The following is a 23826-nucleotide window of genomic DNA, read 5'->3' as shown; positions in this document are numbered from 1 at the left end:
GACCAGAGGCGGCAACTGTGGTGTTTTTACCTCAGAGACACCCCTGGCTAGCTGCTTGTTGCAACTGGGCACTTGGAACAAGTCCAGGCAAGCAGGAACTCAGTTTTACCTCTGGTGGAAAGGCCTTAGGCGATGGCAAAGAGGAAAGGAGACGGATTCTGCCAGAGGGTTTAATCCAGAGTTTTATTCCAGGGTCACAGATCTCTGAATCTTGGTAACAGCTCCAACAGAATGTCGACCGCATGGTCTCAGTGTCCTTTTAAGCTCGAGGGGAGGGGGAGGGAAGGGGCAGGTATGGCACCAAGCAGGTGGGAGGGGGGGAGTCTCAGGGGACAAGTGACACTTGGCTAGGCCAATGACCCCAGGGCTGAGAAGCATCTTTTGAACTTTTGCCAATCACACAACGATGGCCTTGCTGGAATGTTAAGCTTGACAGACACCACTTAGCAGGAGGCAAGGGGAGGGGAAGGGAGAAGGTATTGCCACACCTGGGAAAGGACTGGGATAGCTAAAACAGGATATTGCTTCATACTGCAACACCAGTCCATTTGATCCCAGTCCATATTTGATCCCAGTCCATATGTGATCCCAGTCCACATTTGATCCCAGTCCACATTTGATCCCACTCTGTAGGATCCCAGTCCACATTTGATCCCACTCTGTAGAATCCCAGTCCACATTTGATCCCAGTCCATATGTGATCCCAGTCCCTGTTTGATCCTAGTCCATATTTGACCCCAACTCCTATTTGATCCCAGTCCATATTTGGTCCCAGTTCATATTTGATCCCAATCCGTATTTGGTCCCAGTCCATGTTTGATTCCAGCCCATATTTGATCCCAGTCTATATAATCTCAGTCTATTTTATCCTAGTCTGTAGGAACCCAGTCCATTTGATCCCAATCCATATTTGATCCCAGTCCATTTGATCCCAGTCCATATCCAATCCCAGTCCATATTTGATCCCAGTCCCTAGTTCATCCCAGCCCCTATTTCATCCCACTCTGTAGGATCCCAGTCCCTGTTTGTTCCCAGTCCATATTTGCTCCCAGCCCGTTTGATCCTACTCCATATTTGATCCCAACCCCTATTTGATCCCCATCCCTATCTGATCTCAGTCCATATTTGATCCCAGTCTGTATTGCCCTGCACACATTCCAAAAGTCTGGAATTCCAGCTCCCAGCCAGGAAAAGATGTTCCTGCCCATGAAGGCAAATGGAGCAAAATCCTACAGAGACATTTCCCTGCCAGCCTTCAGGACTTCAGTTCCTGGGACTGCGAATTAAAATAATAATTGGGAAATAAAATAATAAATAATCAGGGGAGGGACTGTGGGGACAGAGGGGTCAATTAAATCAATGCAGGGTCAAGTAAATCAGGGAAGGGGGCAGTTAAATCAGGGGAGGGTCTTTGGTGGTCACTGGGGTAAAAAATCAAAGGAGGGTATTTGGTGGTCCCTGAGGCAATTAAATATAGGGAGGGTCTCTGGTGGTGCCTGGGTCAATTCAATCAGGGGAGGGTTTCTGGTGGTCCGTGGGTCAAGGGAGACACTGAGAGAGAAACAGAGCAGGCAAAGAGAGGCAGGAGAGAAAAGGGGACACAAAGACAATGAGCTGAGAAGGTGGCACTCTGCAAACAGAACTGCAATGGACTGAACATGAATGGGAAAGAAATCAGTAAGTCTGAGAGTTTTATTTGCTACCAAATACATCCCACACACCCAGCCCCACACAATCCCCATCCCACCAATCTAATTGAGCTCCCACAAATCTAATCACCTCCCAACCCCATCTCAGCCTGGTGGCTGTGGAATCGAGTGAGTTTGGTGTGGGGTTGAGTTTTTTGAGGTGGGTTTGAGCCCTTCTGGGGTAAGATTGAGCTGTTTTCACTGGGATTTGAGTGGTTTTGAGGTGACATATCCATCCCCCTTGGCTTTTGGAGTGCAAAGAGATGGAGAATAGAAAAAAATTAAGGTGAAATTAGAAGTAGAAGCAGCCAGGTGTGTTCCCAACATGGATCACAGGGAATGTGGTTCACCTGGGCTGTGCCCAAAGTGCCTCCTCCAGTGGGGGATGGAGCTGGAGCAGCGCACGAAGCTCTGCCCGCACTCGGGGCACTCACAGGGCTTCCCTTACCGGTGCCTCCGTTGGTGTTGGGTCAAGTTAGAGCTGCTGGAGAAGCTCTTCCCACACTGGGGACACTCGTAGGGCCTCTCCCCTGTGTGGATGCGCCGGTGGGTGACGAGGTTGGAGTTGTGCTTGAATCCCTTCCCACAGTCGGGGCATTGGAAGGGCCTCTCCTCTGTGTGAATCCGATAGTGCTGGAGCAGGTAGGAGCTGGTCAGAAACCTCTTCCTGCATTTATCACACTCGTAGGGCTTCTCCCCAGTGTGGATGCGCCGGTGGGTGATGAGGGTGGAGTTCTGCCTGAATCCCTTCCCACACTTAGGGCATTGGAAGGGCCTCTCCTCCATGTGAATCCGATAGTGCAGGAGGAGATGGGAGCTGATCCTAAACCCCTTCCCACACTTGGAACACTCATAGGGCCTCTCCCCAGTGTGGGTCCTCTGGTGCGTGATCAGGCTGGAGCTCTGGCTGAAGTGCATCCCACACTCAGAACACTTGTATGGCCTTTCTCCAGTGTGGGTCCTCTGGTGCTTGATCAGGCTGGAGCTCTGGCTGAAGCTCTTCCCACACTCCCCACACTCGTAGGGCTTCTCTCCAGTGTGGGTCCTCTGGTGCAGGATCAGGGCGGAGCTCTGGCTGAAACTCTTCCCACACTCCCCACATTCGTAGGGCTGTTCCCCAGTGTGGATCCTCTGGTGCTGGATCAGGTGAGAGCTCCGGCTGAAGCACTTCCCACACTCCCCACACTCATAGGGCTTCTCTCCAGTGTGGGTCCTCTGGTGCCTGATCAGGTGGGAGCTACGGCTGAAGGTCTTCCCACACTCCCCACACTCATGGGGCCTCTCCCCAGTGTGGATCCTCTGGTGCACAATCAGGTCGCAGTTCCACCTGAAGCTCTTCCCAATCTCCACGCACGTGTGGGGCTTCTCCCCATCATGGAACTGCTCATGGAGCACCAGCTCTGAGCTCTGGCTCCATCTCCGGCCGCCTTCCCGGCCCAGGCTGGCTCTTTCCCCCTCACATCCCCGCCATCTGCGTTTGCAGCCCCTCCTCGTGCGGCAGCTCCGGGGCTTTTCCTCCCCGTTGGCTTCCTGCGCCGTGGAGCCGCTCAAAACGGCCTCTGCCACCAGGTTCTGCCACGGGCATTTGTCCTCCCTGCTCTCCATGCTCAGCTCCTGCTCTGGGGGAGGAAGGACAAGGACAGGATGGGATTTGCCTCCGTGCCACAGGCAAGGGCAAGGAGATCCCCCCAGGGCTGAGCTGCAGCCGGGGGCCCTGCTGGGCTGGGAGATGGAGCAGCACAGAGGGGAAAGGGGCACTCATCGCCAGCTCGGGGCTGTGCACAAATCACAAACAGGATGGGGCTGCTAGGAACGTGTCCTGAGCTGTTTTATTTCCCAGCATCTGTCTCATTACTTGGTTATGACAATGGGAAGATGCCAGTAGCTCACATCACAGGTAGCAGACAAAGAACTTCATGTAAAAACTTACTTTAAAAGGTTTTTGACCAATCACGCAAAGCAAAGCCATACTGACAGTAGTTCTATCCAAGCACTATAAGCACATTGACGGTTAAAACAATGCTCCCTTATTTCAAATACAATACCTGCTTGTAAGCCTTAAAACACAATGCACAGAGCTCCACTATTAAGCTTGGAACTTCCTAATATCTATCTAGATACACTTTTCTGCAGGTTAGGGAGTTATTCTAGATAAGTGTTAATGCACAGACCATTGTTCTATTTCTCCCTACTTTCTACTTCTTATATAACTTTTCTGCTGACCAATCTTATGGTTACTGCAAAGCTCTAATCAGTTCTACTGTCTCTGAGGCTTGTCTTTTGAAGCTTTCCCAAAACCCTCTGATTTTAAGCATTCGAGAGACACTGACTTCCTCCTCACCTCCCTCAGTGTCCCAGGGCATCTTCCTCTTCCTCACAGCCTCCCAAGTGTTGGCAATAGGAAATCCTGGTTTGGGGAAAACAAGGGATGAGCACGTTGAGTTTGAAGGTTCCTCTGCCCGAGTCCATCTCTACAAGTCAGCAGCCCTCTGGGCTCCAGAAAAACCTCCCAAACACCAAGATTCAGCCCTGAAAAAGCCACCCAGGAGTTCCCTGTCCCTGGTCCCTCCCCTCTGGTGTTCGGGGGTTCCACCCTGTCCCAGCTACTGGGGTCACGCTTGGATTGGGGATCCCCCTTCTCCTCGGTGCCCGCCCTGCCCAGGCTGCTGGCAGTCCCAGCAATGCCAAAAGCTCCCCCCGCTTCGCTCTCCCCATTTCGGGATGCCGGGGCTGTTTGGGCTCCCAGGCTCCCTTCTCCCCTCATTCTCTGCTCTGGGCTGCAGCGGCTCCAAGGAGTCGCCCCTGCCCCTCTCCAGGGTCTCGAGGCTCCCGCCAATGGCGGCGCTCCCCCCTCTCTGGGCTCCCCACTTTGGGCTCCTGGGGCACACAGGGCTCTGCTCCTCCAGGCTGCCTCTGCCGGCAGCCGCCACCGCCACCCCCCGATGTCCCCCCAAGGGGCATTTTCCGCTCAGCCTTGGACTTCTTCATTCTCCAAAATCCCCCCAAAAACCCAACCCAGGGACCCTCTGGATATCTGGGCCGAGCTCCCCCTCCCCGCTCACCGGAGCCATGGGGGGGGCGATGATCCCACAGGTGGGGGCTGCGAATTCAGGCAGGGATCGAAGGCGTGGTTCCCTCAGTTCAGCCTTGATCCGCTTTTGTCCCTCCTCTTCCATCCCTCCTCTCCCTGCTCCTCCCCCCTAGCCCCACCTCCTTTTCCCCCTTCATCCCTGCCCTTCCCTGCCTCCTCCTCCTCCCCCAGCAGCAGCCACACCCTCGGTGCCCGTTCCCGCAGCCCTCGCAGCCCGGGGCAGGAGCGGGGATGGAGCCGGGACGGGTCGGGATGGGCAGCGCGGGGCTCTCGGCTGCTCCCAGCCGCTGCGGGCGGGGGGAACCCGGCCCGGGCCAAAGGCGAGGCAAACTGGGCAAACTGGGGGCTGCACATCCAAACTGGGCCTTGCTGGGGACCCTGCCTGGCCACTGCCAGCCCTTGGGGCTCCTCCCGGCACATCCGCCAGGGGGGAACGCACACAGGGCTGGGGGATCCCAGCAGTGGCAGCACTGCCAGGGACTGGGCTGCACTGGGACCGTACTGGGAGTGACTGGGGCTGTACTGGGCTTGTACTGACATCATACTGGGATCATACTGGGAGTGACTGGGACTGTACTGGGCTTGTACTGACATCATACTGGGATCATACTGCCATGCCAGGGCACACTGTGATTGCACTAATGGAGAGTGGGATCATACTGGGATCATACTGGGATTGTACTGGGAGTGAGTAGGAGCCTGCAGGGGGCAACTGAGACCATGTTAGGGGCAAATGGGATATACTGGGAGTGACTGGGAGTCACTGTGAGCAACTGGGAACATACTAGGACCAACTGAAAGGAATTGGGTGCATACTGGGGGTGATTGGAAACTGCTGGGCTTACACGGGGATGAACTGGGATCATGGCTGGAGGTGACTGGGATCATACTGGCAGTGAGTGCCACTACACTGAGGCTGACTGGGAGTGCTTGGGAGCAAATGGGATCATACTGGAAGGAACTGGAAAGATGCTGGAGATAACTGGGGTACACTGGGATATACTGGGAACGACTGGAAGGAAAGTGAGGGTGAAAGAGAGCAACTGGAACCATGTAGAGCAAAACTGGTTTATTCTGGCAGAGACTGGGAGCACACTGGGCTCATATCTGGATCACACTGGGAGTGACTGGACTAATACTGGGAGTGACTGTGTGTCACAGTGAACACACCCTGCACAGCATCCCCCATACTGGGCCTGACTGGGAGCCACTGGGAGCAAATGGCATCATACTGGGACTCACTGAGTTGATTGAGGAAGCAACTGGAACCATGCTGGCGGCAGCTGGGACCATGCTGGGAGAGACTGGAAGTAAGTGGGATTATAATTGTGAAAAGTGCATATTTTGTGATTGGGTTTTCGCAAATATGAAAATGAATATTATACATCTTGTGTTAGAAACTAATGCTGTATTAATTCTCTTAAGAAGTGGGTTAAATACAGTTTTAGGTTATAACATAATGTTAAAATAGAAACTATGCTTGGTAAGAGACTTTCTTTAAAGAAAGGACTTGCAGCGAGATAGCAGCCCCAGGACACCTAAATCATTCAGAGAAAAAGAATTTACTGCCCTCTTATCAGAAGAAATGAACTTCTTCCCTCCTCAAAGGCACTGTTAGGATTCAGAGGAAGAAGGTGGCACTGACCAGAATCCCATGTTTGAATGGAATTTATGCATCATGTATGAAGTGTACGAATATGCAACAGGCTATTGTTTTTAAGGGTTAATCCTTTGTTAACAGGTGTCCTTTTTAGGGCTTGTGCTGCCCAGAAAAAGGTACCCGGACTCCATAACACTTTGTATTTGTTGTCTCATATTGTCCTAATTCAAATTGTCCAAATTTTTATTACTCTAATAGTATTACTATTATGATAATTATTTTATTACTATTAAACTTTTAAAATTTTAAAAACAAGTGATTGGCGTTTTTCACAATTTGGTAGCAGAGGATGGTTACCAACACCTCACTGCCAGTGCTTTAGGAGAGTCAGAGTGGGGAAGGTGCCCCCTGCCCTCTTCGGCAGCCTCGCTCTGTTTGCCCTGGGGTGACCGACAGACGCAGGTTATGGTGGACAAAAGGAGACAATAAAACAAAGACAAGGGGAAAAGGCTCCCTACAACCATGGCAATTGGCCCCCTAAGAGTAGTAATGTGCACGAAGAACATGGGAAGGAAAAGGGATTGGTAAGTATTTCTCAGGGGGGATGAATGTGAGTGAATGAGAGGCGGGCTGGTTGTGCCAGACCTGCCAAGTGAGTGCTGGAGTCTCCCATGCTGCGTTTCTGACTTTCCACGGTAAGTGGCTGTCGCAGACATCTTTCATAAAAAATCCTTTCTTAGGATTTTTCCTTGTGAGAAGCTGCAGTTTTCAGCAACCAAAGTAAACAATGGTTATCTGCTGCTGTGGAATGCAACAGGTGGACCCGTGATTGGTCTCCTGTGGGTGTTTGGATTTCTTGACCACTCATGGCAGAGCTGGCTCTTGCTCTCTGTCTGAGACACAGATCTTTGTTATTCATTCTTTTCTATTCTTAGCTTAGCTAGCTTCTCAAGAAACCTTTTCCTTTCTATTGCTTTTTAGTATAGTCTAATGTAACATATATCATAAAATAATAAATCAAGCCTTCTGATCATGGAGTCAACATTCTCGTCTCTTCTTCATCCTGAAAACCCTTGTGACTACAGTCACAAGTGGCCAGTAAAGAGACAAAGTGAATGTTAAAAGGAGTGAGAGAATCCCCCGGGGTAACTGGGACTGGGTCTCAGAGAGGGGCTGGACCCCTTGGAGGAAGGGAGCAGAGGAGTTTCCTAGCCCAATCCACTAGGAAATGGGACAAAAGGGGCTCCTAAAAACCTGCTGGGTTGAGGGATTAATATTCCAAGAGCATTCAGGGTTAAGCAAAATTCTGCCGGATTGAGAATATGCTCAAGAGCATTTGGGATTGGACAACACAGGTGGATTGAGAAATAAAAAAAGTGTTGGGGAAGATGAAACAGGAAAGCCTTATAAATATGATTGTCTGGCAAAAGATTTTGACAATATAGAAACTATAAGCAAGATTGAAATCAAAGCAAGCTTTGAGATACCTCAGTTACTGAACAACTGGAAAACGATGGTATGGCTGGCTGAAGGTAATCCCCTTTTGATGGAACAATTCCCACTGCTTGCAGACAGATCCAAGGGTCAGAGCAGATCCTGCCAGCTTGGCAGAAGGGGTCCAAAGAGGAGTTTTTATGGTTTAAAATGTAACACAGTGTGGTAATGTAATGATTCTTAGAGGCTGTATGTAAATGCTATAGGACGTGCATCTTGTACTAGATTGGCTAGTGAGAAATAGAATATTCAACACAGAAGATTTATTGAATTGTAATGGGAACCTCACTCTCTTACACTTTTACCCTCTTACTCTCTTACCCTCTCATCCTCTCTACCCCTCTCTTCTCTCGGGCCTGCTCCAGCTGTGCCTGGCAGCTCCAAGCAGGGCCCTGCACCCGGGCCCTTTGCAATAAACCGCAAGTTCCAGGGCCTGGCTGCAGAGATCTCTCGTCTCCGTCCGTCCCGACCGTCCTACCCCCCGACCCTCCTACACCCAAGAGCATCTGGGGTTGGCCAACACAGCTGGGTTGAGGAAAATCCAATAGCACCAGGACTGGCCAGAAATACCTAAAATTGTAATAGGCGATGTGAATGTAAAAGGTACCTTGTTGTGTGTGTGAGAGTGAGTCACACACAAAATCAGCCTCAGCTTCCCGGGCAGGTGGGAAGGGGGGGCTGTGGAAAGAGGTGTGTGTGACCCACAAATAAGCCATTGTCCCTTGGGTGGGTGGGGGCTGCGACAGAGCATGTGTGTGACTGCAAACGGGCCATTGTCCCCCCGGGCCTGTGAGGGGGCCGTAGCTGAAGAGTGTGAGTGACACAAATCAGCCTCACAGGTGAACGGGCACCGGAGGCAGCAGAGTCAGGGCCCTCCCAGGAGGCCAGGAGATACTGAGACCCAGAGGCCAACGCCAAGGGGAGGGGGCCACAGGGACCCGCGATTCTCTGTCAACAGGGATCCACTTTGTGTCCTGAGCGTGTGAAAGAATGTGTGGAAGTGAATGAGAAATAGAAGCGAGTGAATGTAGACAAATGAAAGTATGTGTAATGTAGATTGTGCATTTTAAGCTTCACTATATCTCCTTGGAGAGAGGTGGATTGCACTGAAAGTAGTGTGAGAAAAAGGTTTTTTATTTTTAAGTGTGTAGTTGAAAGAAAAGTGGTATTTAGGTTGTTAGTGAAAGTGAAAAACAGAGGCAGATAATGAATAGATAAGATCTTGAAAAATGAGACAGAAAACCAGAAAGTTGGATTACAGGGAAAAAAAAAGAAAAAAAAATAGCCCTTTGGGAGTTATGTTAGGTAACAGAGATACAACTCCTTGCAAAAGGAGAAAGTACAGGGTATGTAGTAGTTGATGGGAACAACATGCAAACTATGGAAAAAGGGAAATTAACCTTAAACTAGTAAGCTCAAACTCGGGAATTATATACTTTAAAAAGAGCACTAGAATATTTAACACAAAATAAAGGAACCATATCTACTGATTGAAGGTATGCCTTTAGCGTAGTACATACCTTTAAAAATTTGGAAAGGAAAAAGATTACTTAATTCAAGAGGAAAAGGTTTAGTACATGAGGAACTTATTTCAGAGGTTTTAGAGGCATTAAAATTACCTAAAAGACATAGCTATAGTACATATTAAGGAACCCCAAAAGGGAAAGACCCCAGAAATAAGAGGAAATAATTTGGCAGATGACGAAGCCAAGGATGCAGCAGAAAGTGGAGCTGAGTGAGTTATGTTAATATTAACTCCAAACGAGGAAAAACTGGAAATTCCAAAGTTTAGGGAAGCCGAGAAAAAAGAATTAAACAAGACAGGAAGTGAACAAGATAAACCAGGGAAATGGAAACTTCTTGATGGAAGACAATTACTTAATAAAATGTGCTTACTAGGAAAATATTAGAAGACATGCATCAGAAAACCCACTGGGGTACTCAAGCTTTGTGTGATCATTTTTTAAGGAACTATGGGTGCACTGGGATTTTTGGAGTAGCAAAGCAAGAAACTGAAAGATGCTTAATTTGCCAAAGGATAAATAAAAAGGTGATGAGAAAAAGAACATTAGGAGGTTGTGAGTTAGGTCGTCGACCATTTCAAAGTATCTAAGCAGAAGTTTAGATTTGTTAGGCTCTGGATTTATTTGTAAAAAAACCCATTTAATCTAGAAGAAAGAGAATATGCCATAGGTTAGACAGTAGATTTTAGGAGAATAAAAATCTTTAAAGTATCGGAAAGCCCCTAGACAAAACAAGAAAAGAAAAAGAGGAAATGAAAGGGAGGGGAACAAGAGGAAAAGTCAGAAAGAGAGTGGGATCCTCTGCAGCTCTTGCCCCCTCCGTTCGCGGCCGAGGCGCCTGTCCCGGGTCCCGGCTCGCTGCCCGCCTCAGCTCCGCCTGCCCCGGTTTCCATCCCAGGTGCGGGCTCACTGCCCAGGGCAGCTCCACCTGCCCCGGCGCTGGCGGTGAATTTGTGTGCCCTGCTCCCACTGCCCGGCCCGCGGCCGCTCTGCCGGCCATGCTGGGGAAGATGGGGGTTGCTCTGTCCTGCCGCGTGGGCCGAGGTCACCGCGCCGACCGCACCGAGGCCGGGTCCCAGCCATCCCATCCCCGGCTGCCCTGCCCGTGCCAGCTGCGCTGGGCACCGCCGCTGCTGCTGCCGGGGTCTCCCACCTGCCTTTTCTCTGCCGGAGCTGCCGGATCAGCCGCCATAAGCCATGTGGGGGCTGCCCACGCTCCGGCTCGGTCTCCACGGGAAGATCCCCCTCTGCCGATTCCGGCAGCAGACCCTGCCCACACTCCCACCGAGCCTCGGCGGGATATCCTCCGTGCTCCAGCGTGGCTGCTCTGGGGGCTGCAGGGGGATCTCTGCATCCCCATGGATCTGCAGGGGGATCTCTGCTCCCCATGGATCTCTGCATCTGGCACCGCCATTTTTGGAGGCACCAGGAATAGGCTGAGCTCTGCCTGAAGCTCTTCTCACAATCCCCACACCCTTCCCGGCACAGGGAGGCTTTTACCTCCTCACAGCTCCCCAGGCTGGGTTGGCAGCCCCTCCTCATGTGGGATCTCTGGGGCTTTTCCTCCCCATTGGATTCCTGCGCCGTGGAGCTGTTCCAAATGGCCTCTTCCACGAGGTTCTGTGGCAGGGATTTGTTCTCCCTGGTCTCTGTCTGCAGCTCAGAGCGTGAGGGAGGAAGGACAAAGAGAGGAAGAGACAGGGAGAAGGGAAAAGGAAAAGGCAGGAGGAGAGGAAGGAACAAGAAGGAACAAGGGAGGAAGGAGATGGGAAAGGAACATAGATGGATGTAGGACAGAATGAGGAGAAGAAGGAGGGTGGACAAGGAGAAGATGGGATTTGCCTCCATGCCAGAGGGAAGGGGAAGGAGATCCCCCCAGTCCATCCCTGGCAGGATGGCGTTGGCAGTGAGGCTGTCCTGCAGCAATGCTGGGCTGGGAGATGGAGCAGCAGGGAGGGGAAAGGGGCAGTGATTCCTCCTGCCCTGCCTGGCTGTCCCAGTCTGGAGCGTCCTGGTGCTGCCGAGGCCCTTGGAGCGTCGGGCACTCAGGAGCCCGGAGCTCACGGCTGCTTTATAAAGCTGACAAAGTCGGCAGGATGGGTCTGGGTATGATCTCAGCAAACTGGGTTTATTGGTACAGGAGCAAGGGACAGAGCTGAACAGGGTCCAGGGACAAAGACAGGGAGCAAGCTGAGGGCACAGGGGGTTTTTATATGGGGTAGTGAGGGTGGAGCTGAGGGTCAGGGTCCAATGGATATGGGGGAAAATGGGGCAAAGGAGGGGTTAAGGGTCGGGACAGCTAATAGGGAAACAGGGGCAGAGGAATGCAGTAAACTGGGGCCAATGGAGGGACAGAGAGCTAGGGACTAATCAAAGATGGGTAATAGGGGTGAACTAGGGTAATTAGGCCAACAGGCCAATGGGGTAACATAACTTTCCAAAAATCAGCATGTGCCGGCAAAGATCTATAGGAGAAGCAAGCTTGTCACCATAACCTTGAAATCTATTCTTCTTATTGGGGACCAGTCCTACACGGGTGGGAGATTGAGACTCCCATGGGCCTCCACACCAGTGCATCTTCCTTTTCCTCGCAGCCTCCTTCTCCTCCGTCCAGACAAAATTTAGCATTGACAAATCCTGGCTTTGGGGGAAGAGCAAGGGGTGAGCACCTTGGGTTTTGTGAGAAATGAGCCTCACTCTTTAGAATTTTTGGAAGTTTAATAAGGACTAATAAGGGACAAATCAGTAACAGCGCTGGGTGTTGGCAATGGCCAGAGGCACACTGGTTAACCACAGCAACTCTTCTTGTCTAGTTTCTCCATTGTATTGTTCAAATACATATTCATAATGATTATACATATTCAAACATTTCCTGGAACTCATTTACATGTTCCAGGAATTCTTTAGGTTGGTTTGACCCCCAACTCGCCTTTTTAGAGCACGTGCAGGAATCGTGGATTGCTGTTTTGAGGGTTGTGTGTCACTGCCTCACAAGGGCCCCTGTTCTGTGGTTTCAGCAGGTGACAGTTATTGACAGTGGAACGGTCAGTGGCAGGGTCCTCATCACATCCATTCCTTAGATGTTATCTGACCATGCAGACGCTTTTAGCTACTTCCACAAGTACTTTAAATGAACATTAGCTCTTTCACAAATATCTCTGAGTTGTTATTGTCAGTTAGTTACAAAAATAAAAGCATTAGTTCTTATTTCACAACTACGGCTACTTCTGTAAAAGTTAACATTCTAATGCACAACACATGGCATCCACTTTAATATTTTGCAAAAGCCAAAACTATAATGTATGTTTTTCACACTGTCCACTAACTAAAATATCATCCATAAATGATGTTCTGAGGATATGAGCTACACAGGGGTCAGGCATTGGCCAGAAAGAGCTGACAAATTATACTATAGCAAAAGCAGTGAAAAGTGATTACAAACTGTACTATGACAAACTCATTGTGATTAAGAATATTTTGCAGAAGTCAATACATAATAGCAAAAGCCAGCACTACCTAGTTATTTATAAGAAACCCAGGGCAGGTTTTTCCCTTGCATGGAGCACCTGGGCCTTCCCCGGGCCCCTTCTGCCCTCCTGCAGAGCCGGTGGCATTTTCCAGCACACAGTTTGTAGCCAAGAGCCGGGTGCAGCCGAGAAGGCTCCAAGCGCCTCCTTCCAGGCTGACTCTGCAGGTGCCGAGGCTGCTCTGGGCTCTGCCAGGGCTCTGCTGGGGCTCAGCTCTGGGCCAGGCTGGGCCCGCCCTCCCCTCACATTGCTCCGGGCAGCTGAGTCACAGCGGGAGAGGGAAGGGACACGTCAAGGGAGTTGAGGTTTAAGAGAGTTTTTATTCAAAAAACTTTCATTACAATCAGGCTGCTCTAACTACCATAACTAACTAGCAATGCTAACTACCCTAACTAACTACCAGTGCTAACTACCATGACTAACTAGCAATGCTAACTACCATAACTAACTAGTTGTCCTAACTACTGTAACAAGAAGCTGTCCTCAAGTGCTTCATCTGCTCTTCTGCTGCTTCAGTTGCTTTGCTGCAGTGATCAGAGGGGTCAGGCTGGAGAGAGGCTTGGCTGATGATAAAAATGGGTGCTGCCCAAAGGATAAAAAATAAAGAAATGAACTGTTACTTTCCAGAGTCAAGTTCCTCACAGGCTCTGTTCCAGGAGAGGGACAGGGAAATGGTTTGAAAATCGAGGGAAGCAGGCTCAGATTAGATCTAAGGAAGAATTTTTTAACCAGGAGAGTGGGGAAACACTGACAGGAGGTGCCCAGAGATGTGGGAGGTGCCTCCTGCCTGGAAACATCCAAGCTCAGGTGAGGCAGGCCTCTGAGGCCCCTGAGCTGCTTGAAGATGTCCCTGCTCGCTGTGGGGCACCAGGTCCAGATGAGCTCGAAAGGAGCCTGCCAGGCCACAGCGGGCGAGGATTCTGCTCGCTCTGCGCGTGGAACGCAGCGAGACTGGAGACTATCGGAGGGGGCCCCACAAGAAAACCCCTCCCTGGCGCTGCTGCTTCCCCTGCAGCCCTTGGCTCTCACCTGCAGCAGCTCCTGGGCAGCCCAGCGCCGCTCCTCGTCCGGCTCCAGGCTGCACTCGAGGAAGTCCCGCAGCAGAGCCGACAGGCGCCGGGGCTCCTGCAGCTGCGGGGTCCCGTTCTGCCGGATCAGAGCGCGAGCCTGCAGGGAAAGCAAACTCAGCGCTCTGCCAGCTTCCTTCACACCCACACGGGCTCACATCCACCCCGGGGCCTCAGCCCCAGCTCCAGGGCCCCTTTCCTCCCTGCCAGAGATGCTGCTCAGAGCTCATTTTGCTATGCCAAGCAGAAAACCCAAACCCTGGGGCTGCCACAGCCACTGCAACATCCAAGTGATCTCGCCTTGAGAGCCAGTTTCATTGGCTGGCTTTGTTAGTAGGAACCTCCATCAGAAATAGCCCATTTTGCTTCTCCAAATATGGACACCAGCTTTACAGGCCATTTTCCAGAGTCACTGTGGTCTGCCTGTGTTATTTCAGAGGATTCTTCCATCAAGTGCATCTCTGCAGTGCCACTGACACTCAAGTAAATGCATTCCTGATGCCCCATCCCAGAAACTGCCAGGCAAGAAACAGGAGGTTTGTGATGCTGAAAGCTCAGGCTTGGTGACACAGAAAAAGTAGCTTGGACTAGGAAAGAAATATGTTAGACTATGGGGATGTTAAACCATCATCTTCATGTTTTCAACAAGTTTCCCAGTGAGAAGAATCAGGGGAGACCATCTTGCAAAACCTCTTTTAGAAACTCCTGCAGAAATCTTGTTGGGTTTGGGGCTGGGATTTGGGGATGGTGTGGGGTTTTCTTGCAAGATAACATTAGAGCTGATGCACTTGCTTCATATTTCCAGGTCATCCTCTCAGCTAGAAGAGCTGCAACAACGAAAAGCCCAAAGCAAATTGTTGCTGGAGATTGCAGAATATTCGTCTGTGTGGAGGCACAAGTCCTCTGGGAATTCCCTTCCCATGTGCAGAAACCTCCAGCTGCTGCTCCCAGTGCAGGGTCCCCCTGTGCTCACAGCCTCTGCAGCCACTGGAGAATTTGCCTCTTACCATGGCCGCCGTTTCCCTGAAGTAAGGAGGTTCTCCTTCCACCATCTCGATGGTCACAATGCCGAAGGACCAGATGTCCACCTTGGGGCCATAAGGAGATCTGGTCACAACTTCTGGGGCCATCCAGTGAGCAGTGCCCACCATGGAGCTGCGCTGGTCCTGCTCAGGGCTGAGCTGAGCGCAGAGGCCAAAATCAGCTGAGGACAGAAAGAAACCCTGTCAAAGGCAGCTGCAATGAGGAAACCAAGCACAAAGATTCCCCACGCTCAGTCTGAGAGTGTAGTAGTGAAGTCAGCTGGAAAAGCCCTCAGGGCTGTAGCCAAGGAAAGATGGAACTGGGCCCTTCAAGAAACCCTCAGCTTTCCTCAGCAGTGGCTTTTACTGATTCCCTTGGAGCTTTAGATTCCCACTGCTGCCCCTCTGGAAGGGCCATGGCCAGAGCAAAGGCACTGCTGGCCCCCTGCTCCTCTCCTGAGCTCTCTGCAGGGGCAGCTGCTCTCAGCTGGCAGCAGGGGCCGGGCAGTGCCCCCAGCAGCCCTTGTGGGGCTCTGGCCCTCCCTGGGAAGCAGCCCCAGCCCCGCAGCCCGGGAGCGCCGTGCCTGGCCAGGAACACCCACCCAGCCTGACAGAGCCGTCCATGCCCAGGAGGATGTTGGAGCTCTTCAGATCCCTGTGGATCACCCGGTTGGAATGGAGGAAATCCAGGCCCTGCAGACACTGAGAGAGAACAAGAAACACGAGGGCAAAAACCAATGGCAGGAATATATCACACCAGAAAGGACAGCTCAGAATTCTGCCAGCAGCAGCTTTGCTGTGACAGGCCAGGAGTGCAGTGCACACAAGCTCCAGGCAAACGGTTCAAGGCAAAGCTGAGAACAGCAAATCAAATCCAAACCAGAAAGAGAGTACCACAACAGCAGGAGAGAGAACAAGAACAGAGTAGAAGTGCAGTGATGCTGGCAGGCTGTTCACTGCAGAGGCTCTTTCTTCTCCAGCTCATGAAAACAACTCAGAAACAAAGCCCTGAGCATGGAGCCACTCCTTTTCTCACGCCCTGTTTGGAAGGACCATCGTGTCCCAGCCATGGGAGTGACAAGCAGGATCCCTCACCTCCCGACTGACAGCTGCCATCTCTCCTTCAGCCATGCGCGTCTGTCTGACAACGTCCCGCAAAGTTCCTCCATCCATGTATTCCATCACCAGCCAGAGATCTCCATCAACAAGGAAGCTGGAAGAGGAAAACAATGGCATGGAGATGAAAGTGCAGAGCTCAATTCCCCCATGGAAAAGCCTGGAGGGGAGTTTTGTTTCTGGGTCACTTGTCAGTGAGGACAGAATCAGATGGAGAGACATTCCTGCCAGGCTGCACAGCCCTTGGAATCTGCACAGTCTAAAGGGGAAGGAGACACCTGTGAGAAAGGAGAGGCCTTAGATGGCAAGCAGGTGAAAAATGCAGTTTAGCAACAGCCCAGATAAATATGGAATCACAACACTTGGCCCCAGCTGGTTCAGCTTCTGAACTCATCAGTTCCACCATTCCCTCCAGAACAAGGCAACACAACTGCCAGGGTTATCCAGGGGAGGAGGCCGTGCAGCACTTGGGACAAAAGCAGTCAGAAAACCTTTCAGAAAGTCCCTTCAGAAACAGGCAAGGCCAGTGAAAAATGGGCAAATGAGGCATTTCTGGAAACAAGAACTTGGTCTTACTGGCATCTTTAGCAATAGAAAAGGGCTGGGAAGAAGAAGCCAAGGGAAATAATTTCTGCTGTGGTTTATCAGCACTTGCTGGGAGACACAGCAAACGGGGTCAACTTGAAGGAAAAACCAAAGCAAAGCAACCAAAGCACATGGAGGGAGTGAACTGCCAGGCTGTTGGTTTGGGAAGATGTGGCTGGGTCAGGCATTTTCAAAACAGGCTACAGACTCCTGATGCCAGGAAAGGTTAACGCAGGGCCCAGGCTCGGGATCAGAGCTGAATCACTCACCTGTCCAAAGAGTTGACAATGTTGGGGTTCTTCTTGTCCTTCAGGAGCAGGATCTCATTCACAGCTCGTTCCCTGTTCTGCCCTCTGAGACTCATTTTCTTGATGGCCACCTGGAGGGACATTGCAGCCTTGAACTGGAGGAGTCTGTGGCAGGAGGCCACAGCAAACACGGAGCGAGTCCTTGTGGAGCGACGGAGCCGGGCTGTGCCAAACTGCCTTGGGATGGGACACCAGAGCTCAGCAAGGGCCATTCCCACAGCCCATTGCTCTGCCAGCTGGGGGCTGCTTACAGGACACATGGCCAGAGACATTTGGCCTTGCAAGCTCTGCAGAAATGGTCCCTCAGCTGTCAGCCTCAAAGCTCTAACAACATTCTCTGCACCTACTTCTCAAATGGCCTCAACACTCCTACTATTATTATTCAAATACATTTTGCAAGCAGGAGGTAATTCTGGTTCTCTGAAAACAAAGCAGAACAGCCAGGAACCCCTTAGCAATTCTATGGGATTTGGTCATGATTTCAGATGCAACTGCTCTGTTTGGGATTGCACAACACAGCAGACACGCACACCCATTGCTCAGGTGATCCCTGTCACAGGCTGTCACTGACACCAGACCCAAACACATCTTCAGGCTTTAGGAGAAACCTTTGCTCTGGACATCCATCTTCTCATTTCTCTCCCTCACTCTCTGTGAACAGCTGAAGTAGGACTAAAACCCCAAATTGAGCCCAAGCAGGATCTCTCCCTAATTAGGCCTTGAGGTATCCTTTGAAGATAAAAGGCAGGATGGAAATAATATTGTTATAGTTTAGCTAAGAATAGCTAAATAATGTTCCTGTCTAAGGTTGGGATGAAGATAAATTGGGCCTCAGTCTCCAGCAGCTGATGCATTCACACTTTTAGATATGAAGGCCAAGCCAGCGTGTCCTGCTCTGACAGACACCGCTGCCCTCCTTGCATTCCTTTGGCGCTTCAGAAGGACCAAGTCTGTCCCAGCTGTGCTCTGCAGGCTGACACTGCTCTGCCTTCAGAGGAGCAGCCCAGGCAGGAAAGCTCTGCTGGCCCCCAAAGCTGCAGCCACAGCTCCCAGCAGAGGGGAAAGCCCTGGAGAGCTGCCAGACGTGCTGGGCGTGTTGGCACTGACCTCTCCTCCAGTGGCCCTGTCGAGTCCCTTATAAACGGTTCCAAAAGCCCTGGAGACAAAACAGCAGAGAAGAAAGAAGCAGCGCTTTAGGCCCTGGCAGGGAAAGCCAGCCCAGACAGGAGATCTCTGCTGCCTGCAACGTTCACAAACACCTGGGTGCATCGACCCTTCCAACAACAGCACAGCAGCCACCAGCCCTCTGCCATGCAAGGTGTGCAGGAGAAAACTGAGACCCAACATGAAGGAATTGGGCTGGAGCAAATCCCAAATGTCCATGCTGAATTGCTTTAGTTCAAAACCTGAGGTGAGAAATGGGTGTCTAAAGAAATGGAAAAGAATGCATTTCATCCTTTTCCATTTCCTGCCTAAGACCTGCAGGTTCCATAAGGGCCCTGCCATCAGGCAGGTGATGCTTTTTCCCCCAGAGTGCATCAGCTCTGTGTCTGTTACTGAATGGATGGGGTCTGCTACCTGTGCTAGAATAGAGCACTTATTAGTTCATCTCTGGTTTCTGTTTCTAAACCATTAGGTTGATAATCCTGACCAGTGGATATTTTTTGAAGGAAAATATTTGAAAGAAATCTTCTTGAGAACTGTTTTCTGACAGTCACCAGATGGTGAGTTGCTCTTTTAGGCAATCCAGTTCCAGGGACAGAAGATCTTTCAGGTCCTGCTCCTTGCTGCAGGCAGGACACTGCCAGCCTCAGGGGCCTTTGACGGCGCCTTCTGACCACAGTTATCAATTCTGATCAGGACTGAGAGACAGCAGGATGGTAGCCCAGTGTCTGAAGGTGCTTGGAGCTCTCCTGACTTCTCACTTGATCCTGCACCAGCACAACACCCGGCCCTGCTTGTGCAGCAGCAGCTGCCATGCACTTACCCTTGGCCAATCTGCTCCACTTCCAGGTGTTTCTCGGCAGGCTCCTCCTCGCTCACGGTGTTCCCTGAAAGAAACCACGTGGAAGACGCTCCCTCACAGAGTGAGACCCTGCCTTGCAGCAGAGCCACAACCAGCCCCACTCCCTGGGGCCGTGAGCCCCTTGGTGTCAGCTGGGGAAGGACAATAAATGACTCGGTGACATTCAGCTGCAGAGCAACACTGGGTGCAGCTGATGCCCAGACACACACACAGCACCTGCTCGGGCACCCAGGAACAGAGCAGACGTACTCAGCTGCATCAGGCACCACTCCCCTCTCCCCTCTGGCTGCCCGGCTGTGCTGCTGTCAGAATGTTCAGCCCAGGATCCCACAGCGGAGGGAGGTTCATTGTCCTCTTCCCAAGCAGAGGGAGCTTCTCCATCCTCTTCCCAAAATGCTGCAGCTTCTCCATCCTCTTCCCAAAATGCTGCAGCTTCTCCATCCTCATCCCAAAACACTGCAGGTTCGCCATCCTCTTTCCAAGCCAGGGGATGTTTGCTGTCCACTTCCCATGCTGGGAGATGTTCATTCTCCTCTTCCCAAGTCACAGGATGTCCTCCATCCTCATCCCACACTGGGAGATGTCCATTGTCCTCATCCCACTCCGTGGGAGCTTGGCCATTCTGGTCCCACACCAGGGGACATCCACCGTCCTCGTCCCAGGCCGGGAGATGTCCCCTGTCCTTGTCCCACCCCGCGGGAGCCTCGCCGTTGCATTCCCACCCCGCGGGATGTTCGCCCTCGTCTCCTAGAGCAGCGGGAAGTTCACTGTCATCTCCCGGCGCTGAGGGAAGTTCACCATCGTCCCCCAGAGCAGCGGGAAGCTCACTGCTGTCTTCCTCCTTGTTGACCTCCTCTTCGGAAGCAGAGGGAGCCCCAGGAGGTGCTGGTGCTGCTTCTGTGCCCTGTGGACAGACGGCAGCGTGAGGGACAGGAAGTTCTATCTCAGTTATCACCTTATTTATCCTCAGCTGCACATCCAGCTGCACTACGCAGAAATGGGGTTTGGAGCTGTTCCAACTAACAATGGGCTAAAGTTGACATTGCCACTTATTGTTGGGAATTCGATATTCCACCATGGCTAAGCCAGCAAGCAATCCTCTGCCTGCAAAACCAGACCTGCAGCTCTTCAAAAACTCTTCAGCAGAAAAGGAGAAAACTGATGGGAATTCCTTTGCTGCTGCTGCTGCTGCAAAGACACTGACAGGAACTTTCCTTCAGCCTCCCAGGCTGGCCCTCGACTGCCACATGCCGAGCTCACAACTTGCTGCACAATTCCAAACACCAAAGGTTCCTTTCCCACTCACCGAAGGAGGAGCTGCTCGGAATGCAGACATGAGGTGCCCTGCAATGGGAGAGGGAACATGAACCAGATGCTGTTAGGAGAAAAACTGCCATTACTGGGAAATGCCAAGGAGCAAGGCAACCCCAAGAGAGCATTTTGCTTTTACAGCATCCCTCCAGGAGCCACAGTCCCTTCCCACAGCAAGCAAGAGAACAAGCACAAAATACTGGGCTGGGTCAGTTCTTGGCTGGAGCAGCAAACGGAGGGAGTTCCAGGCTCTGCTGGCACAGACTCCCTGCTTGAGGGAACAGAACCCCCCAGGGCTCATTGCAGATGCTGTGCACACCCCGCTGGCTGCAGACACCCCCTTTTTCAGCTGCAGCTGCTGGCAGGAGCTCTCCCAAAGCAATGGTGTCTTCATGGCCATTTGGTTCCAAAGCCAACTCAGCTCCAGAGGAAGAACAGAAAGCACACAGCAAGCCCAAAGGCACAGATGCTGCACCGAGGGAAAACCTCAACTTACGTGCCAAGTGGGTTAAAAAATACCCCGAATAAGCCACAGAGTACAGAGTGCAAACTGCAGCAGCCACGTGCTGGATCATTTTGGCTGCGCTGCACACGCCTGCAGCCTGTAGCCCTGCAAGCACAGAAGGACAGGGCTGGGCTGGCTGCTGAGAATGCCTCGGGCAGGAGGATCCTCCGGCAGCGAGCCCAGAGCCACTCTGGGCACTGAGGCCTCCGTGTCCCACAGCAACGGGAACACCACGGGGACGTGGCGCTGTTCCTGTGACATCCCAGCAGCAGCTCACGCAGAAGCCGCCTGGAAGGTTCTCCTGTGTCACAAAGGAGCACAAAGAACCCTCCCAGGGCACAGCCCATGGCCCAAAGGATGCAAGAGGAACTCAAAATGCAGCAAACAAGGACACCCCATAGCCCAGCCTGAACACTGAGGAGAACAAGGACAGGACCAAAGCAAAGGAAACGTGACCTTTAGTCACTGATAGTTCTGACTAAAAGCAGCAAGCCTTGGTCCATCTGGGATCTTTGTTCTAGTTCTAAAAACAAGCAAGGTCCTCCACTCTAAATACACAGAAGGCAGGAACTGGGGAGGAGGTGGGATTAGGAAGGAGGAGGAGGAGGAGGGAGAGAGGAAAAGGAGGAGTAGGAAGAGGAGGAGCAGGAGCAGGAACAGGAGGAACAGGAGGTTCCAGTGCCCCCTGTGGCCGCAGCCACGGGACCATCGCCCCCACCTCATCCTGCAGGTGAGCGGGGAGGGGGAGGTCGTCCCAAATCTGTCGGGGGGTCCCTGAGAGGGTTTTTTATTGGGGTGTGTTTGGAGCTCGCAGATTGTGGAATTGACCCCAAATATCATCTGGTGTCTCTGGGAGGTTTTTTTTTCTCTGTGTGTGTAGGTTTGGATCTTGCAGGAGCCCAAAGCTGAGCCCCTTGGGGGGATCTTTGGGGGCCCACGTGGCCATTGCCCAGTATGGGCAGGGGAGGACATTGGTCCTGGGGACCCCCGGGAGAGCAGAGGAGGGGAACCCCTGGGACCCCCAGAGTGGGGAGAGCAGAGAGGGGCGATCCCAGAGCTGGGGGACCCCGGCAGACTGGAAAGGGGGGGAGCCTGGAGAGGAGGGACCCCTGGGATCCCTGGGATCTCAAAGTAGAGCATCAGGGGAGAAGGGCCCCCATGGACCCCCAAAAGGCCCTGGATCATCCCTGAGCAGGACGCCAGAGAATGGAGAAGCCCTGGAACCATTGGACCCCCATGATCCTAAGGAAAGGAAACCTCTGGAACCCCAAAAGTGGAGAGATCAGCAATAGGGAACTGCTGGGAGAGCTTTTTGGGGCTGAATCTTGACATTGTGGGGATTTTCATGGACACAAGACTCCTGCTGACTTCTAGAGATGGACCTGGCCAGGAGGAGCCTCTACTCCAAGGCGCTCCCACCTTGGTTTCCCCAAACCAGGGTCTGTCATTCCCAAGCTGTGGCCAGATGGAGGAAGAGGAAAAGGCCCAGACATTCCGCACGAGGAGGGGCTGCAAACCCAGCCCAGGGAGCTGCAGGGAGGAAAGAGCCCCCCTGAGCCAGGAAGGCAGCCTGAGATCCAGGCAGAGCTCAGAGCTGGTGGAGAAGGCTCATGGCAGGGAGAAGCCCCACAAATGCTTGGAATGTGGGAAGGGTTTCAGCTACAGCTCCACCCTGATGGAACACCTGAACATCCATACTGGGGAGAGGCCCTGGGAGTGTGGGGAATGTGGGAAGAGCTTCAGTGGGACCTCCGACCTCAGCAAGCACCACAAGATCCACACTGGGGAATGGCCCTAGGAGTGCTTGGAATGTCAGAAGAGCTTCAAATGGGATTCAGAGATCGTCACTCACCAGCACTTGCACAACAGGGAGAGGCCCTGTGAGTGTCCCGAGTGTGGGAAGAGCTTCGTGTGCTGCTCCAGCTCCATCCCCCATGGGAGGATCTGTGCTGGATGATCCCCAGTGACCCCCGTTGGGCAGAGCCCTGGTGACCCCTGTTCTGGGTGATCCCCATTGGGTAGGGGGAAGGTGTTGGAGAGATTTCTTTCCGTTCTCCTTGTGCTGCTGTGATTTGGTTGGTAATAAATTCCCTCCCTGTGTCCAGGCTGGGTCTGTTGTGCCCGTGCAGGATTTGCTGAGGGATCTCTCCCGGTCCTTGTACTGACCCACGTCATTGTCGAAGTGCATGAACATTTGCTGGTTGTAGATGAACCTTACCTGTCCCCTGTTCCTGTACCAATAAACCCAGTTTGCTGCAGAGCATACACAGACGCATCCTGCTGACTTTGTCAGCTTTATAAAGCAGCCGTGAGCTCCGGGCTCCTGAGTGCCGGACGCTCCAGGGGCCTCGGCAGCGCCAGGATGCTCCAGACTGGGACAGCCAGGCAGGGCAGGAGGAATCACTGCCCCTTTCCCCCCCCTGCTGCTCCATCTCCCAGCCCAGCATCGCTGCAGGACAGCCTCACTGCCAACGCCATCCTGCCAGGGATGGACTGGGGGGATCTCCTTCCCCTTCCCTCTGGCATGGAGGCAAATCCCATCTTCTCCTTGTCCACCCTCCTTCTTCTCCTCATTCTGTCCTACATCCATCTATGTTCCTTTCCCATCTCCTTCCTCTCCTCCTGCCTTTTCCTTTTCCCTTCTCCCTGTCTCTTCCTCTCCTTGTCCTTCCTCCCTCACGCACTGAGCTGCGGACAGAGACCAGGGAGAACAAATCCCTGCCACAGAACCTCGTGGAAGAGGCCATTTGGAACGGCTCCACGGCGCAGGAATCCAATGGGGAGGAAAAGCCCCAGAGATCCCACATGAGGAGGGGCTGCCAACCCAGCCTGGGGAGCTGTGAGGAGGTAAAAGCTTCCCTGTGCCGGGAAGGGTGTGGGGAATGTGAGAAGAGCTTCAGGCAGAGCTCAGCCTATTCCTGGTGCCTCCAAAAACGGCGGTGCCAGATGCAGAGATCCCCCTG

At 52.3% G+C, this 23826-nt stretch overlaps 1 protein-coding gene and 1 pseudogene across 1 annotated transcript; one reads left to right on the top strand and one right to left on the bottom strand.

The window, feature by feature from the left end:
• The window catches only part of LOC129132018 (uncharacterized), a 234639-nt pseudogene that overhangs the window by 44679 nt on the left and 166134 nt on the right, over positions 1-23826 (top strand).
• LOC143695825 (serine/threonine-protein kinase PAK 3-like) lies at positions 13416-20933 on the bottom strand. The gene is made up of 11 exons (XM_077191042.1): positions 20855-20933; positions 20354-20391; positions 19696-19951; positions 19009-19072; positions 18129-18177; positions 16983-17092; positions 16108-16225; positions 15615-15714; positions 14998-15194; positions 13953-14090; positions 13416-13505 (listed from the first exon to the last, which is right to left on the bottom strand). Exons 1-11 carry the CDS (start codon positions 20931-20933, stop codon positions 13416-13418), a joined length of 1239 nt encoding a protein of 412 aa, XP_077047157.1.

The sequence above is a fragment of the Agelaius phoeniceus genome, chromosome 27 (assembly GCF_051311805.1).
Source record: "Agelaius phoeniceus isolate bAgePho1 chromosome 27, bAgePho1.hap1, whole genome shotgun sequence".
NCBI lineage: Eukaryota > Metazoa > Chordata > Aves > Passeriformes > Icteridae > Agelaius > Agelaius phoeniceus.
This window is presented reverse-complemented; position numbering and strand designations above follow the sequence as displayed.

What these genes read in the sequence shown, in the direction of transcription:
- LOC143695825 (XM_077191042.1), bottom strand. Translation starts at nt 20,933, where the DNA reads ATGATCCAGCACGTGGCTGCTGCAGTTTGCACTCTGTACTCTGTGGCT. An exon ending in TTTTTTAACCCACTTGGCAC is followed by an intron (nt 20,392 to 20,854) that starts GTAAGTTGAGGT and finishes CTCCCATTGCAG; the next exon opens with GGCACCTCATGTCTGCATTC. An exon ending in CCCGGCCTGGGACGAGGACG is followed by an intron (nt 19,073 to 19,695) that starts GTGGATGTCCCC and finishes GGTTTCTTTCAG; the next exon opens with GGAACACCGTGAGCGAGGAG.